Genomic DNA, 16,587 nt, shown 5'->3' on the forward strand with positions numbered 1-16,587 from the left:
AAGTACATTAGTAAATGACCCTTTAGCTGAAACCCCAGGAACATGTTTAAGCTTTTCAGAAAGACAAATAAACCCTCTTTCAGAAAACAGTTACTGAAGCTAGAGGAAAAGCAGAAGCTAGCATGGACAGGATTCTACTGTGGCTCCTCGAGTCCATGCATTGTTAAATAACACCACATATGCCGCAACAACCAAGTGAGGGCTGCAACTGTTGATTATTTTATTAGATGAAGCGATAAATCGTTCAATTAAAACTCAAAACACTGCAAAAAATATTCATCAAATTCCCACAGCCCAAGGTGACATATTCAAATTACTGTTTTTAAAACCACTACAGGTTTGTTATTATTTAAGAAGAAAAGCAGCAAATCTTTATATTTGAGAAGCTTGAACCAATAAATGATTGATCCTTCATCCGAATTGTTGCCTTTGGGATTTGAAATCAATTGGCTGAACAATTAATCAAAAAATAGTTTAAATTCTAATAATTATTTTACATTATGCGATATCACAGCAGTGTGCTGTGCAGCAATGCCTGTGACAAGTAGACAGAAGTAAACAGCAACAGAGAGACTGAGCTGCTGGCTGGTAAGTATCCTGCTGCTTACCAGACTATTAAATTAATTGTTGATTTTGTTGGATTTTTGTTGTTGCGGCATGTAAAGTATTTTCGTGGCATTTTTACAGTTACTTTTTTCCCCCGTTTTCTAGAACCAGCTAGTAAACCTTAGGCAATTCCACTTAGCACATGGCAGCCAACAGTGCAGCCCTGCATTGGGTGAACCATCAACAAACTGCAAACTAAAACTCTCACATTAGACATCTTTGTGGCCACGTGGACTGCAGATGTATGACTCAGACTGAAAACTACAGGGAAGACTAACATGACTGAGAGAAACCCTGCCAAAGATATAACTTACTATATCTATGGCACACACGCAAACAATCTTTAACAGATGACCCCATTTTCAAACCAGCGTAAGAACCATGTGAAACCATTATTTATCAACCATTATTCATGTCACACATACACACAAACACATACTTTAGTATAGAAATCTGCCTGTTCAAAAGCTCTGCTAGAAAGTGCTGCTTCAGAGGAGGCTTTCCTTACATAAGCAAACTGCTCTGTAATTACACTGGGTGGATCCACACAGACTGAGAGTTAGAAAGAGCCAGTCTGAAGGGAGCGACTGGGACAAGAAATGAGAGGATAACAAAGAGGGGGAAAAAGATAGAAAACGACCCCAATAGCTACTCTTCACAGTTTTAAACTGCCATGCCTTTCCACTGGCGAGCTATAATGAAACTTTGTTTTAAAGTTAAAGATTTCCAAAGCATATTGCAACTGTCACCAACCAAGGGCAAGGACATCTAGAATGGTTTTCCCACAGAGTTTTATTTTCCCACAGTGAAAAACCAGATGGACTCTCATGTTAGTTAAAGGAACAGTTCAACATTTTGGGAAATACACTCATTTGCTTTTTTTGCTGAGAGTTAGATGAGAATAACTCTACCACTTATATCTGTATGCTATACCTGGAGCCAGAAGCCAATTAGCTTAGCTTTGCACAAAGAATGAAAACGGGATAAAACAGTTAGTCTGGCTCTTTACAAAAGGTAACACAATCTGTCTACCAGCACCTCTAAAGCTTAAGAATTAACACATTATTTCTCATTTGTTTAATTTGTACAGGAAACAAAGTATAAAAACGACATATTGACATTTACAGGCCAGTCAACCAGCTGAGACTGCAGGAGGTTACTGCACAGAACCCAAATAAAAAAGGCAAGCTGTTTTCCCCTGTTTCCAGTCTTTATGCTAAGCTAAGCTAACCAGCTGCTGGCTCCAGCTTCATATTTACTGCATGGACAAGAGAGTGGTACGAGAGTTATATAATTCAACAAGAGGTAGAGGTAATGGAAAGAGATAGGTAGATGGACCGGCAGAGAGAAAAGGTTTTGTTGCAGGAAACAATATACTGGACTCTTTCTCAGCAAGGAGCTTTTGATTTCCGCTGGCTGCACAAACCACAAACAACCCTATGTATACACACAATTGGCTACAGTTATCTATCAAAATCACTTCAGCATCTCTTAAATTGGCCGACCTGTCAAACCAAAAATAGGTCCAATATTAAATGCCCCCCCCCCAACACATACAGACACACTCACTCACACTCAGAGGAACACAAAACATTTTTGTTGTGCCTGTCCCAAAAGCAATATTGTGTTTGTGAGACAGACAGCCAGTGTGTGTGTGTGTGTGTGTGTGTGTGTGTGTGTGTGTGTGTGTGTGTGTGTGTGTGTGTGTGTGCAAAGACAAGATGGCTAGAGGTACAGGTTGTTCTCGCTCCAAAGTTCTCTGCTCTCTTAGGACCTTAACCACATAGGAACAGAAACCATAGCAAACACAAATGCTTGTTACGTTCAATCTACGCGACCAGTAGATGCCATCGCATTTTCTAAAACAGAATCACACCATGCTCTCAGTACAATGATCCATCCTTTTAAGCTCTTACAGTATTCTGCCTCCACTGGCATAAGTAAACTCAAAATGTCTAACATCAGAGGTTGCCTATGTGTCATTGAAGCCACAGATATCTGCAGTGTGGCCTTTTGATCTTCTGATTCATCCCACCTCAACCACATCCTTTCATCCCTCCTTCACCTTCACCTCGCTCAGCATCCCTCACTTTTTGGACGTTGCTAAACCTGGGTTGACCTTTGCATGTTAAAAAGAACCCCAAACACCCGCACTATATCCTTTATGTGTGAGAGTGAGAGAGAGTGTGTGTGTGTGTGTGTGTGTGTGTGTGTGTGTGTGTGTGTGTGCGCAATGTGTCCTTTAACTTTACTTTTAAGTCTGCGTTTACTATTTATTTATTATTGGATAGCTCTTAACTACAGAATAGAGGTCCATTAGCAGCCCTGGAAGAAATTGTATTCAATTTAGAGATGTTCCGATACTGATACCAGTATCGGTATCGGCTCCGATACTGCCTAAAACGCTGGTATCGGGAAGTACTGGAGTTTATGCACCGATCCGATACCATGTAATAAAGCCCTAAAGAAAATCTACGTTAAAGTAGTTTATTTATGTTCTTTTTCCGTTATAACTGACTGTCAAACTGGATAATAAAAGAAAGTTCTGTGGCGTTCATGTTTCACAAAGAGTTTAACCTGAGCCAGACCGATAAAGATAGAAATAATATCACATCCATACAGGGATAGTAGTATACAGTTGTTAAAACATAATAAAATATATGACACACTGGTATCGGATCGGTACTCGGTATCGGCCGATGCGCAAGTTCAGGTATCGGAAAGCAAAAAATGGTATCGGGCCATCTCCAATTCAATTTGAGAGGAATGATACAATATAGTCTAAGGAAGAGCCTGGTGTGTGATCCAGCACCCATCCTATGGGCACAGGGATGTGCATGCCTTTTTTATTGCTTCTTTTCAGGGATGATATATTTAACAAATGAAAATGTCTCCTGTACAGTAAAAGCTCCTTTTGATTACTGTTGTTTGATGTGTTTATAATACCGAGCCTATAATCTTTCTGCACATGCCCACCCATGGCATCCTTTTATTTACCAAGTATTTTCCCATGAGATACATTTAATCACTGATGTAAGAAAATAAACTAATGAAATCAATGCCACTTATTGCCAAAAACAGTTGCTGCACTGATCTCTATGTGCTGAAACTTTTGAGTATATTGCCCTTTTGGCTAGGAACCAATCAGGGATGTCACAAAGTCCCTTTGCCTTTGACAGCTCCCTGAAACACTGCGCTGTGACATTGTGGGTTTTTGGCAGTTTTGGCTGCTCCAGTGCATTTGTGATTCAATGTTGACTGACCCTTAACAAATCCAAACATTTATGGTGATAGCTCACTTTAAAGCCCATCATCTCTGCTAAAGTGAGGTATTAGTCCCCCTTTTTCCCCTCTAGTGTGTTCCCAATAACGAGTCATAAACAATTAGACAAAATAAGTTGATTCTGATGAGGTTGTGTTTGTTTAACTGAGAACGCCTAAGAGCATCCATATTCTAATAAGCCTGTTTTGGCCTCTCAATTATTCAAACATGTGAGCCAAGAGCAAACCAGCTGACTGCTTGAGTACTCTTCCTTTACTGCTTCTCAACAGCACAATCACATCTGGGCAGGAGTGGGGAATGCAACAGAGGAGTGAAAGAAAAAAGGCTGGGCAGAGGGAAAGTATTTGATTCCATGTGGGTGGCCTGATAAAACAAAGTCAGTCATAAATCTGAAGCTATAAACACTGTGCTTTTAGACCTAATCCATGCAAAGCAAAGCACAAACCTATCTGTCTGTCTTCTTTCTTTCTCTCCAGGTTTCTATTTCCCCACTCTCTTTCTCCCATTAGCACTCCAGTTAGCATCCTCTTTAAACATGTACTGGCCTCATCAATAGGATAAAAGGTAATGCATGACTTTTGAGAAATTATTTTAAAAGTCATTTTCTAAGACAGAAGAAAGAGTGTGGCGCACACACAGCTGCTCTGTCCTTTATTTCAAGGAAATGCAAAAAGTACATACAAACACCTATTACTATGGCCAACAACTGGTAGGCTACTGAATGGCTGACGAGATTCTTAAGGCCCGGACACACAGAACTGATAATCGGCCGTTGGACAGTCTGGCGAGGTCAGTGACACGAGTCTATTCGCTGTGTTCCGTGCCGTCGTCTGTCCGAGGGGCCGTCGTCCTTCATTTTGGCCGATTTGACATGTGGGCGGGCACTGCCGGCAGTCGGACTCAAATGACCCATCTGATTGAAGTAGACTGCTAATCTTTTAAACTGACAACTTTGTCGATCTGAAATGAAGACAGATTCAGCAACTGCATGGCCTATTTCTTGCTTAAAATGTTTTCCGAAACACGTTTCGGTGAACTATTTTAGTACAATATGAGATCATATTCTGAACAAGCCATCTGTCTTTGAATTTCCGGAGAAACAAGACCTTTTGGGCGACAATACAGATTAGCGCCACCTGCTGTTATGGAAACATATTACGTCTCATCACTTTGGTGTGTTCCGAGGCACTTTTTTGACCAATTTGGGGAGATTGATCAGCCCAACTGCCTTATATTAAAATAAGGTCACAATTGCATGACGCATGACAAAATCCTTGTGACTGAAGGGAAGATGGGTCGCATTCCTGCTGCCCACTAAGGTGAAAAACACACACGCACGCACACACACACACACACACCTGGGGGTGGCAGCACCATATTATCAATAAATGTCTCTATATAATGATATTTGGAAACAAGATTCTCATTTAAGTCCTATACAGATGACTTCGCCAGAGTTTTTCCGTCTAAATTTATGTTAACAAGCAAATTTCTTTCCCAAATCTGCCCCACATGAGGACCCAAACATTTGAGAACACAACATGCACTTTAAACGTTATAGGATGTTGTTCCAGTGAAGCAAAAAAGGTAAACATGAGTCTAAATCTATGCCGTATGGTTTTGAATAATTTAGTAAATCACAACATATTGAAGATGGCTATCGCGATATTGATTTTGTACATACCTGTTTCAATTGAAAACTAGCCTTTTTCTATCGTTATCTCCCATTACCTCTCCTCCCCTCACTCCCTCCATCACCATTTCATTCTTCAGCTCTCTCGGTTCTATTTTGATCCTGTGGCTTTTTTTTGCCAGCAAGCGTTTCCTTCCAACCCTTTCTCTCTCCCTCTACCTGACATTTGGCTCGGCAGCCTGCCTCGCACTAAGACAAACGTTATGACCTCACTTCACTGAAATGTTACAGAAACACAGAGAGAGACAGCAAAGAGCAGAATAAGATAACATGGAGGAGGAATGCTAGATAATTAATATTAAAAAAAAGAGAAATAGGAGATGGGGTATGAGCTAAAAATGCTACATACTGATATACTATTTCAGACTTATAGACTATAAACTTTGACTGACCCAACATGTGGATGCATAACAAAGGAGAAAAAGTGAAAATGGGTAGATCAGAAACACAGACAAAGATCAAATAATTTTGTTGTCAGAAAGCGGGCACTGAAACAAGCCACACTCCAGTCTCCAGGAAAGGGAAAAAAACTTCCCTCTCTTCTTTCTTTCTTTTTACTTGTCTGTGCCCCATTTTAGCTTAGCACAGCTGTTTTTAAATTCAGTCCAAATCCCGCAAACACACCGTGCACCATAGCTGCAGGTCAATGCTCTAAACACTGCATGTTGGCAAAACTCTGGGCTCCAACCGTTTGAACAAGCCATTGATATATTCCAGACAAACAATATGCACATGCACACACACATACACAGAAAACCAAAATGCAACACAATGCAGTGTGCATACACACACTAATTCCCACAGTGCACTGTTACACAAGTTAAACCTCATGAGTGGCTACTTAACAAACCTTACAAAATAACAGTGTGTGCATTCATCTGTATTTAGGTTATTTACATTAGTTTACGTTTATCGGACAAAAATACCGTATTTTCCGGACTATAAGTCGCACTTTTTTTCATACTTTGGCTGGTCCTGCGACTTATAGTCAGTTGCGACTTATATATCAAAATATATATATATAATTTAACATGTTTTTATAGGTTATTTCATGCTGAAAACATTACCGTCTACAGCCGCGAGAGGCGCGCTAGGCTTGTGACAACTATATGCTGCTCCTAAAGACAACTGAGAAAGAAAAGAAACTGCAGGCGGCTGCAGGTAGTAAAATACGCAGCCGAAAACGGTAATCGAGCAGCAGAACGAAAGTTTGGAGTGAGTGAGAAACTTGTGAGGGACTGGCGAAAAGGTTAGTCTTACTGCAATGAAGAAAACAAAGAAAGCTAGTCGCGCGCTGAAATCAAGATGGCCAGAGCTGGAGGAACGAGTCCACAGATGGGTGCTTGAATAACGTGCTGCCCCTTGTTCTGTGTGCTATTGTGTAGTTTCATAACTTGCCTTTCCAGATTAAATGTCTGTTCTTGGTCTTGGATTTTGTGAAATAAATTTCTAAATACATGCGACTTATAGTCCAGTGCGCCTTATATATGTTTTTTTCCTCTTCATGATGCAAGTAAGTAAGTAAGTTCTTATGTAAGTAATATAATTCTTATTCTAGACAGTGGTGGTTTAAACCATGAATTTATGGTCAATTTATTGTTTTGTATAATCATCACGATATTGATTTGTGGTCACTACCTAATCAGGTAACCTTTGCATTGCTAGGATATAACAAGCCACAAGTCTCTTATTGTTTAGATGCTATTGAGTAAATGCAGCATCACAGACACATCAACACACTGCGTTTGGCTCCTCTGTTTATTACATCCCTCTCTATGATTCTGGCACAGAGACAATCATATTGGATGAAACAAATACAGAAAACAGACACACGCGTAGTGGGCCTTGAAAGCCTTAAAGCCCTTAGTCTGAGATTTGTTTAATCAAACTAATAACATCCTCTGATGTTTGTTTAACACTGCTCAGCCTTTAATGGCTTCTCTATTGTAGTACTGCTCCCAAATCCACTCTGAAATGTATCATATTGGTCCGAAATCACTTACTTATAAAAGACCAGGCACACACATTCTTAGTTTTACTTTGAGTAACCTTGAGTACCTTTGAGTTTTACCTCAAATCCCATCCATCTTTCATTGTTACACAAAAATAAATCAGTTGCACCATATTATAAAACATCTGAAAAGGCCAACTACAAATAATTTACACCCCCTTTCTCTCTCACTCAAATACAAACCAAATTTTAAAACCATGAATCATCAGAACTCAGACACCATGCAACAAGAGCACATTGAGCACACCAGCCTTGCACTTGCACACACACTCACACATGGCATTGAAAATGGTAAAAATTGTGGACTCACCACTTTGGGCTTGGTCCTCTGTGGAGTAGCTGTGGATGCAGTGTCCTCTGTGCTCTTCTTCTCTGGTCCAGCTTCTGTAATTCCACTGGTGCTGGTCTCGCTGGGCCCCTCGCATGCCGACACTGAACCTTCTGCTTCATCCCTGGCCACTGGTAGAGGCCCTGGGCCCTCAGCAGTACTCAGTTCCAAAATATATTTCTGGGTCACATGCTGCAGAGATGGAGCCTCGTCTCCTGGGGGCTTACTTGAGGTTGAAGGCTCTGCAGTGGGTCGGACAGCAAGGCAGTCCACTTCCTTCAGTGGCTGGAGTTGTGGAGGTGGGGAGATGGGGATAAAGGTGGCAGGTTCGCTTGCATGGCGGACGTGCTTGGGTCTGGTTTTGGGTTTGGATTGCAGTGGGGGAAGGGGAGGGGTGAGGTTTGTTTGGATGCTGTGATCCTCCTGCTCCTCTGAACCCAGTTCTGGGGGCTCAAATGGGTCCTCATGAGGGAAAAACTGAGCCAGCCTGTTTGGACGCTTTCTGGTTGGCCGACGGATCAGTCTAGGGGACAGAACCTCAGCCAGCTTAAAGTTAAACTTCTGCAGCTCTGTCTCTTCTCCACTTTGGTCTATTAAATCATCATCTTCAGCATCATGGTTATCAGAGTGGGTTGTGCATTCTGACTGGGAACGAGCTTTCTTGACTTTTTTTATGTTTGACTGTGTCGGCAATGAGTGTTTAGGCTTCACTTCTGGCTCCCACAGTTCCTCCCTCTGCTTGTTTAGGATCGGCTCACTGCTGGAAGGTGGAATCGGACCAGGTTGATCGAGCTCACTGATTGGATGAGTACTGCCAATCTGACCTTTGAATTCAGGGTCATTCTGGGAAAGAAAAGGGGCATCGCTACGGCGACTGGGGTCACTGAATGACTTCTTCTTGGGAGCTTTGCCATTGCCATGGTCATCTGTCATCAGTCTGTCCATTGCACCTGGCTCAGCTACGATGCTCCTGATAACCCCACTGTAGTCACGGACAGCATCATCCCGGAGCCCGCCATCACTGCAAACTGACAAGTCACTGGCCACACTGCCCTTGTATTCTGACAGGATGGCCACATCAGAGGTCTCTGGAGCACCTCCTCCTCCTTTGACAGATAGGGATCCTAACAGGTTGCTGTCTACAGAGGAAAAATTGTTATTCCCTTCTTCTGCCACAGAACAGCGCCGCTGAGGCATGGGGTCACTGAGAGAGCGGTAGACTGTGGACTCCCCATTTCCAACAGCTGCTATTGCTGACTCTGCATTACTGCCATTACTGGAATCGGAGCCTGTGTTGTTATTACCAGAAGGGGAGAACTTGCGCCTTCGACGGACAGAACTTGGTGTCGCAGGGGCTTCAAGTCTTCCTCCTCCTGCGGTGCCTGCTGACCTCAGCAACGCAGTGCTGTTGGCGTTGATCTCTTCACTGCTAGTGTTGACATTGTTGATACCAGCAGTGCTGCTCAGCTCCATGATAATACTGTCACTCTCAGCCATACGGACATGACGAGGCAAGGAGGGAGGTACGCCGACTTCATTCAGACGATTTGTACCATTCAGGCTGTTCTCCGTCATCTCTTCTCTCTCCTTCTTACACCCCTCCGCCTCATGGAGAGCCGATTGATTCCATACGGTGACAGGCTGCCCTAGCACATCCCTAGCAATTTGTGAACCCAAATTAACCCCTGCTGACCCCAGGAATGACCTCTCAGAGGGGTCACTGGGGCTTGTCTCTGGCTCGGTTACAATCCCTTCATCTGTTAAACTAGACTCATGGCCAGAAAGTTCATCCACAGAGCGGTCGTGGAACATGCTTTCCTCCGATTCGCCCTTCAGTAAAGCTCTCTCAGTCTCTCTGCTCTGTCTCTTTGCCTTCTCCTTGTACTCTGTGCCCCTGCTGTTTAGCTTCTCCAACTGCATTCTTTGTCCATCCCTCTCCCTCTCCCTGTTCTCTCTCTCCCTCTCATGTTTATCCCTGTCTTTTGTGTTCTTAAACTCAGCCTCTTGATCTAACCTTGCCTGATCCTGAATGCTCACTCCTGCTTTCTCCTTCTCCTCATTTGTTTTATTGAGCTGGAAACATTCATCCTTCAAATCATTATCAGTTCTCCTTACATCTACATCATCATCTTCTCTAGTACTCATCTGGCAGATGTCTCGAATGACCTGCCTGGCTTCCTGCACATACCTCTCCTGCAATGGAGTTGGCATCCCTTCCCCATCCTCATCATCAAATCCATAATCCCTCATTCTTTGTCCTCTCCTAACCCTCAAATCACCCCCATCACTTTCTACTTCCCTATCTGACACCGACACTCTCCCTCTATCCCCCGCTCCATCCAAGTCAAGCTGCTGCTCAGAGGAGCTCCTCTTCGTGGCGCCACCTGTCAAGTAACACCTCACTGCTGTTGTGGGTTTGTCTGAATAAGTGAAGGATTTTGCACGCCGCAGGGTGGCAGTCAGGTCTTTCAGTGACGGCCGACGACCAGAAGGTAGCAGGGTACCGCCATGAGCCCGTGAGCCCATCCTGTACACCGGTGTCCCCTCCATGACCCCGGATTTGTCTCCATTAGTTTTCCGCACCTTAAGCTCTGACAGGTCAGATTTAAGAAAGCTTAAGAGGGACATAGTTTCTGAGGTGATATCAGGGTTGGACATGGATATTTGTTTTTTATCTTTATCATCCACCCCATCCCCACCTGTGGTCCTCCTTAATGCCGTGGTCTCACCACCCTCAACTCCTGCAGATACCCTGCCTTCTCTGGCAAGTACACTAGATAAGGGGGTGACTGTAGGTACAATCTTGGGGCGCACCCATACAGGGGTATGGGAGAAGTTATCCCCATGGCCAAAACTTGGGGAGCGGTACATGGTAAAATTCCCATGGTAAGTTTTACTCAGCATGGACGATGATGCAGTTCTGCTAGTGTTGCCTCCTGCTCCGCTTGTGTTATATAACACATTTGCTGCACGGTTGGCGCAGCCAGCCTGGTCCTCCTCCTTAAGTGTCTCAGTGCTGGAGTACCGACTGCTGCAACGTGAACCACCAGGACTGGAAACAAATGGGGGGATATTGATCTTTGACACTCGTGATACACCAGTAAGCGTTGTGGATGTCACAGGTGAGGAGATGCGCTCCCATTGCTGCACCCTGGCTCTGTTACCGTGACTGCTGGGTGCTCTTGCCAAGTGGCTCCGAGATGCTGTTCCTGGAAATTCTCCTCCTGTGTTTTGCTGGGGGTGCCTCTCTAAGTGCTCCATTGTCAAGGCCGTGTCACTGTCGCTGTCTTCTGATTCGCCATCATGATCATCATAATCATCATAATCATCATGGCCTGTTGCAAGAGCAGCTCCACTGACTTTCTTCTTCTTTCTCAGCGAGCGGCGGCGCACTGCCTCTCGACTGTGCAGACCTAAAGAACCAGGGCTGTCCTCCTCACTGCCTGAAGACCTGCCAATGCTTTTAGCACCCCACCAGCCATTTTTACTATGGGATAAATAGCTAGCTCCTCGCTCAGTGGCGCCCCTTACTCCTGCTCTATAGGAGATGGAAGGAGCAGGGCAAGAAGGAACAATCCAACTGCCTCCTCCACCTCCTCTTCTTCTCCTGGTGTGCACCTCCTCTTCGTCTCCAGAGCTAAACCTCCAGTGGTAGCTTAGGGGAGAGGCAACTCTTGCTAGGGTTCTTAGCTCGGTGGAGGGAGCTACAGTCGAGGAGGAGGTAATGGCTTTATCTGGAGCTGGAGCAGAGGAGAGGGAGGAGGTGGGGGCTGGCGCTCTAGAGGAGCTATGTGAGGAATGTAAACTATCCCTGGGCAGCCCGACCCCCTGTCTATCCCTTCTCTCCCTCACTGTCGGCCGCTGAAGAGAGGAGGAGCAGGAGGACGTGTCCAAGCTCTCCGATCGACTCCAAGACGAAGTAGCAGGGGGTTGAAGGTCAGGGCTGGGGTCAGATGTCAACCCTGTCGTCCTAAGGGTCTTGTGGGCAGCCTCTGCCTCAGTGCTGGGACTATGAGATCTGAATGGTGATGGGTTAATCCTCTGGTAGTGACTACCCCCAGTGCAACTGAGACTGCTACTGCCGCTGCTTTGAAAAGGGTTTCTGCCAGAAACGTGTTTGTTATTAGAACTTTGTGATTCTAAGTCTGCCTCCTCATCATTTGAGTACTGCTGGTGGTCAGTTTTGGAATAACAGTCCATACCGTAACAAGCAGTGCTTTCTTTCCTTTGTGCTCCAACAATGCATTTGCCATGCAAAGACAGGCTACTGGCTTCATTAGCAGAGCTGCAAGGCGAGACCTTGTCACTTCTATCCGAAAGAGGAGCACTTTTACTGGGGCTGAACTCGTGTAGATGTTCTCTGACGGCTGCTTTTAAATTCTCATAAGAGTCAGTCTTGTGCTGCTGTGTGGCTTGGCCTTGTATCTCATCAAAAAGTTGTCTAATTTTTGTGACACTGGGCCACCTTTCAGAGTGCAGGGGAATCAAGTCACTGTGGTGTGTAGAGAGATAACTTCTGTGAGATTTACAAGGTGGGGGAGCCCCTCTATTAGTAACATCCTCTTCCTCATCTGTAGTCAAAGTCTTTCTGGGATCAGGGTGACATGCATTGATTTGTGAGTAATCTCTCTTACCAGAGTTGCTGTCGGTTGATAAACGTGTAAAAATCCGCTGCTTACTTTTCTTCTCCGATTCAGAGCCTGACACGGAGTCTGTGTCAGAGTAAAACTTTTGCACTTTGTCTGTCGGTGACTCTGCCGTCGCGTTATCACTATCCTGGAAATATCCACCACCACTGTCCTTACGAGACGGAGACCCGTCTCTCCTGGAGCCCTTGGCCCGGGGAAGAGTGTTGCTCCCCCGCGTCACCGCTGTGCCGTCTCCCGGTGAGGCTCTGTGCGTCCCGGCAGAGCCGCTGGCGCTGCTGCTAAACTTCTCAGTGAGCTGTCGGATGGATGGAGAAATAGAGGAGAGAGGAGTGGAGGAGGCTTTCTTTGGATCTGCGGTCGGGAGGCCGGCAGTGGTAGTAGTGGCAGAGATTTTGGAAACTTTTCTTGACACACTGACATTACGCGTCGCAAAGGGCTGTTCTTTGCTGGGCTCCGGGGGGAGGGCGACGCCAGCTGCCTCCAAATCCTCTGGTTTGTGTTGTTGGTATTCACTCCTGTTGGCGCTCCAGGACCCCAACTTTTTAAAAGAGACGCTACGATACACAGCCGCATTCTTCCTCTCTCTTTCTGCCATTGTTCATGTCTTTCGTTAGATTTCACACACACACATTTTAAATCCACGGATATTAGCCTACAGGTCCAATCAACCTTTTGGAGTTGTAGTCCATTCTCTCTCTCCCCCCACCCCCACCAGAAGACTAACGGCATGAAAACCAATCTTTTAAAAACGCAATTGTTGGCAAAGTTTCAAACTGCACTGTAACGAGGTTAATCAAGTAATAAACCTTTCAGTGAGTACGTAGGTGAGCGCTGCTCTTTTTTCAAAACTTACATGTTGTCGATTCCCGAAACCGCATCCGCGCAAGGAGGAAAAGCGCTGCAACTTTTTTTTTTTTTTGGCCAAAACTTTCCCAACCTGTTCACAAACACAACTTTTCCATTGTTAATCCCTTACTACTTCTAAACCTTAGCCCATCGCCAGGTTAGCACGCCTGCACGGGCCCGACGCATCATCCACTACTAATTTCCCAAACTGTTTGTGGATTCCTTATTTTTGGCATGATTTGGTTTTCCGTGATTTATATTGTTTTTTGCATGTTAATGCCTGGGATAGGGCAGAGGGGATGGGCGGGACTAGGAGTATAGGGGCTGTCATAGCCCCCTCGGGGATTGAAAGGAAAAGGGTTTTTCTTTTTTGATGGGAGAAGGCAGATACTGTGGACAAACTAGTGTAATTATAGCCCTTTCCCTTACGAAAAGGACAGTAGCACTGTCAGGAGTTTCAGACAGGAAAAAACACATTTTAGAGCAACATTTAAGGACCTGCAGCCTTTTTGTAAATATCCCTAGGACCATATCACTATAAACACACTTAATTTCTAAGATACAGTATAAACTCAGTATTTCTGTTTTTAGAGGTGAAGGCTCAAAGAGGAAGCCAGATAATGTAACACTTTGATTTAACACTACATAACTGCATCTTCAGCCAATAGCTCAATACAACAGTGTGTTATGATGGTGTTGGTGAATTAGTGTCAAAGAAAAACAAAGAAAAATGTTTTCACTCATGCACAATAACTCCTCTGTGGTGCTTGCCATGTGCCTGTCTGGTTAACAGGTCCTTTTGTTCCAGAGAGGAATTCTGTGTTCTGTTCCCTCAGAGATGAGTAGCTGCTGACTGCAGCGCCCTCCACAGGCTGACCTGTTAAATGTCAGGTCACTGTGGTGGTAGATCATGGCCTTTTGCTAATCTCCTTACGCACATTTAACACATTTAACATATAGAACTGTGTCAAAGTAATTCCCCTACTTATTCAGTTTGGAAGCTCGGATTCAAGTTTTGGGATATATGCATTCTGCCCAATAAATTCCATGGAAATCTGTAACACACACTGCCAGGTGAAAATGTGTTAGTGGAGTGTAAAAGTTCATGTTGTGTGTGTGGAAAAGATGATCACAATATACATTCATCAGAAAATGACTTTCCACTGAATGAAGAAGGTAGTAGAAGACATTCATGACTGGCTGTGTGAGGTTTTTTTAATGACTGTTTTCAGTTACGTTTAGACAACATCCGAAACATTTACACAAGCAAGCAACGCAAGGGGGCTGTATGAAAAAAGAAAAGGAAAAACACATAAATGTTACTTTGTCATCAACATTTATGTCACAAAATTATAATTCTATTGCTGATACTACACTGTGGTACAATATTTTATAAAAAAAAATAAAACATAGAACAATTCTAAATAATACTGATTGACACAAATATGTTGGCACAGTGCATATACTTCTTAATCTCTCTAAACTGATCTCACACACACACACACACACACACACACACACACACACACACTTCAGACAGATGTGGAAAATATTAGACAATGCAAATATTCAACCAAACAGACACAAACAACAAATTCACTTTGTGCTGAAGCCTGAAGGCCAACATACAGTATATTACAGTACTACCTTACTCACGATGCATGCTGTACACACACAAATACATTAAAAAGTTTTTTTTTAAAACATTTTTAAGCACACAACCTCATATTGTGGTCAAAAATGCTCCCTGCATTTAAAATGCATGAACATTACATTCACAGTGGCGTCAGAGCAATTCAAAGGTTGTTGGTAAATTAAATGTTTAAAAAAAATAAAATAACAGATTACTTGAGTTGTGGTGGAATTTCAAGCTTACAAACTCATGCTTTGTAAGTTGAGACCGTGGTATCCCCGAGTCTCATTCAGGTCAGTGTCCAACATGACATTTCCAGGCAGAGGAGTAATTCAACTCTGTGTTTCCATGGAAGAACGGGGACGTAGCAGCTGTATGATAACATAGTGCTGCTCACCCTGCCAAGGACATAGAGAAGGTAAACACATAACACATTCAGTCTGTGCTGAGATATTTGGGTGTCCACAATACCTTTGTTTACTTTGAAGGTTCAGCTAAACTTAACACCTCCAGGATGAGTTCAATGGGAGAAAAACGTGCTCTGGTTTATTGGCATGTCTTTAAACCAGTTACAATCGCCATGGGCGGCGCTAAGCGCCGGACGGAGCCACGGTGCCTGTGCAAAATAGCCTCTGCAAGGAACTTGTTTTGGTGGAACATGTGTACGTTCAAAAGTTGTTTTAGTCGTGAAACAGAAAACTCAGATAGTCTAGCTAGCTGTCTGGATTTACCCTGCAGAGATCTGGGGAGCATAATACTCAGAAATCGACAGGAGTTTAAAATTCCGACACGAAGAAAGCTGAAAGGTGACGGACATCCGGCTGAAAAAAGAGGGACATCCGGCGGAATTTCTGGCGGCACCGTAGCAATCCCGGAAGTGGAACGTCGTGGTTATAGACTACCAAATCATAAACTCAGTTACACAGTATATCATAATAAATAGTAGAAGGAAGTTTAATTGTGTAGACTGTACACATTTAATCTGTATTGTATGCAGTTAGAGTTAGAGTAGACAGTACCAAGTACTAAAAAAAATTCACATTACTCTTTATAAGTAGAACTCATATTCATAAAATTCATTATTTGTTCTATCGGAACACCTAACTTCCATCAGCAGAATTGATTTCTTGGATCAGAACCCACAGGGTTGAGCCTTAACATAGACCCTGCCCTGAAGTCCTCTAAGCATCTAATGCATCTGATAACGACTCTTAAATGTATTAACAGTAGCACATACATCTGGATGGATTTTCTTTGTTCACTCGAGAATTTAAAGAACACGTGGAGAAAACTAAAGACTGATGGCCTATTTTAGTGTGGTATGAGCTGGATATTAAGTTTTGTTGGCATCAGTTTATCTCCGATTGTAGTAGCTAAGATCTTATCTTACTGGATAACTTGTTAAAATCAGTGGCATTTAAGGAACAGAGCCAGCATTTCAGTGCTGTGGGGTTACAACAGGGGGTGCACACACCATCCAGTGGTGAAAACATGCAACAAATCTTACAACCTTTAGGGACCAGCAGAAATATTTATAT

At 43.7% G+C, this 16,587-nt stretch overlaps 1 protein-coding gene across 1 annotated transcript in view; it reads right to left on the reverse strand.

Annotated features, from left to right (window-relative positions):
* The window catches only part of arhgef17 (Rho guanine nucleotide exchange factor (GEF) 17), a 65,296-nt gene extending 51,607 nt beyond the window's left edge, over positions 1-13,689 (reverse strand). The window contains exon 1 of the mRNA XM_078246330.1: positions 7,904-13,689. Within this exon, the coding sequence (XP_078102456.1) occupies positions 7,904-13,165 (5,262 nt within the window). The 5' untranslated portion in view covers positions 13,166-13,689. The remainder of the gene's footprint in view (positions 1-7,903) is intronic.
* Positions 13,690-16,587: the final 2,898 nt, after the last annotated feature.

Source organism: Sander vitreus, chromosome 3 (genome assembly GCF_031162955.1).
Source record: "Sander vitreus isolate 19-12246 chromosome 3, sanVit1, whole genome shotgun sequence".
NCBI lineage: Eukaryota > Metazoa > Chordata > Actinopteri > Perciformes > Percidae > Sander > Sander vitreus.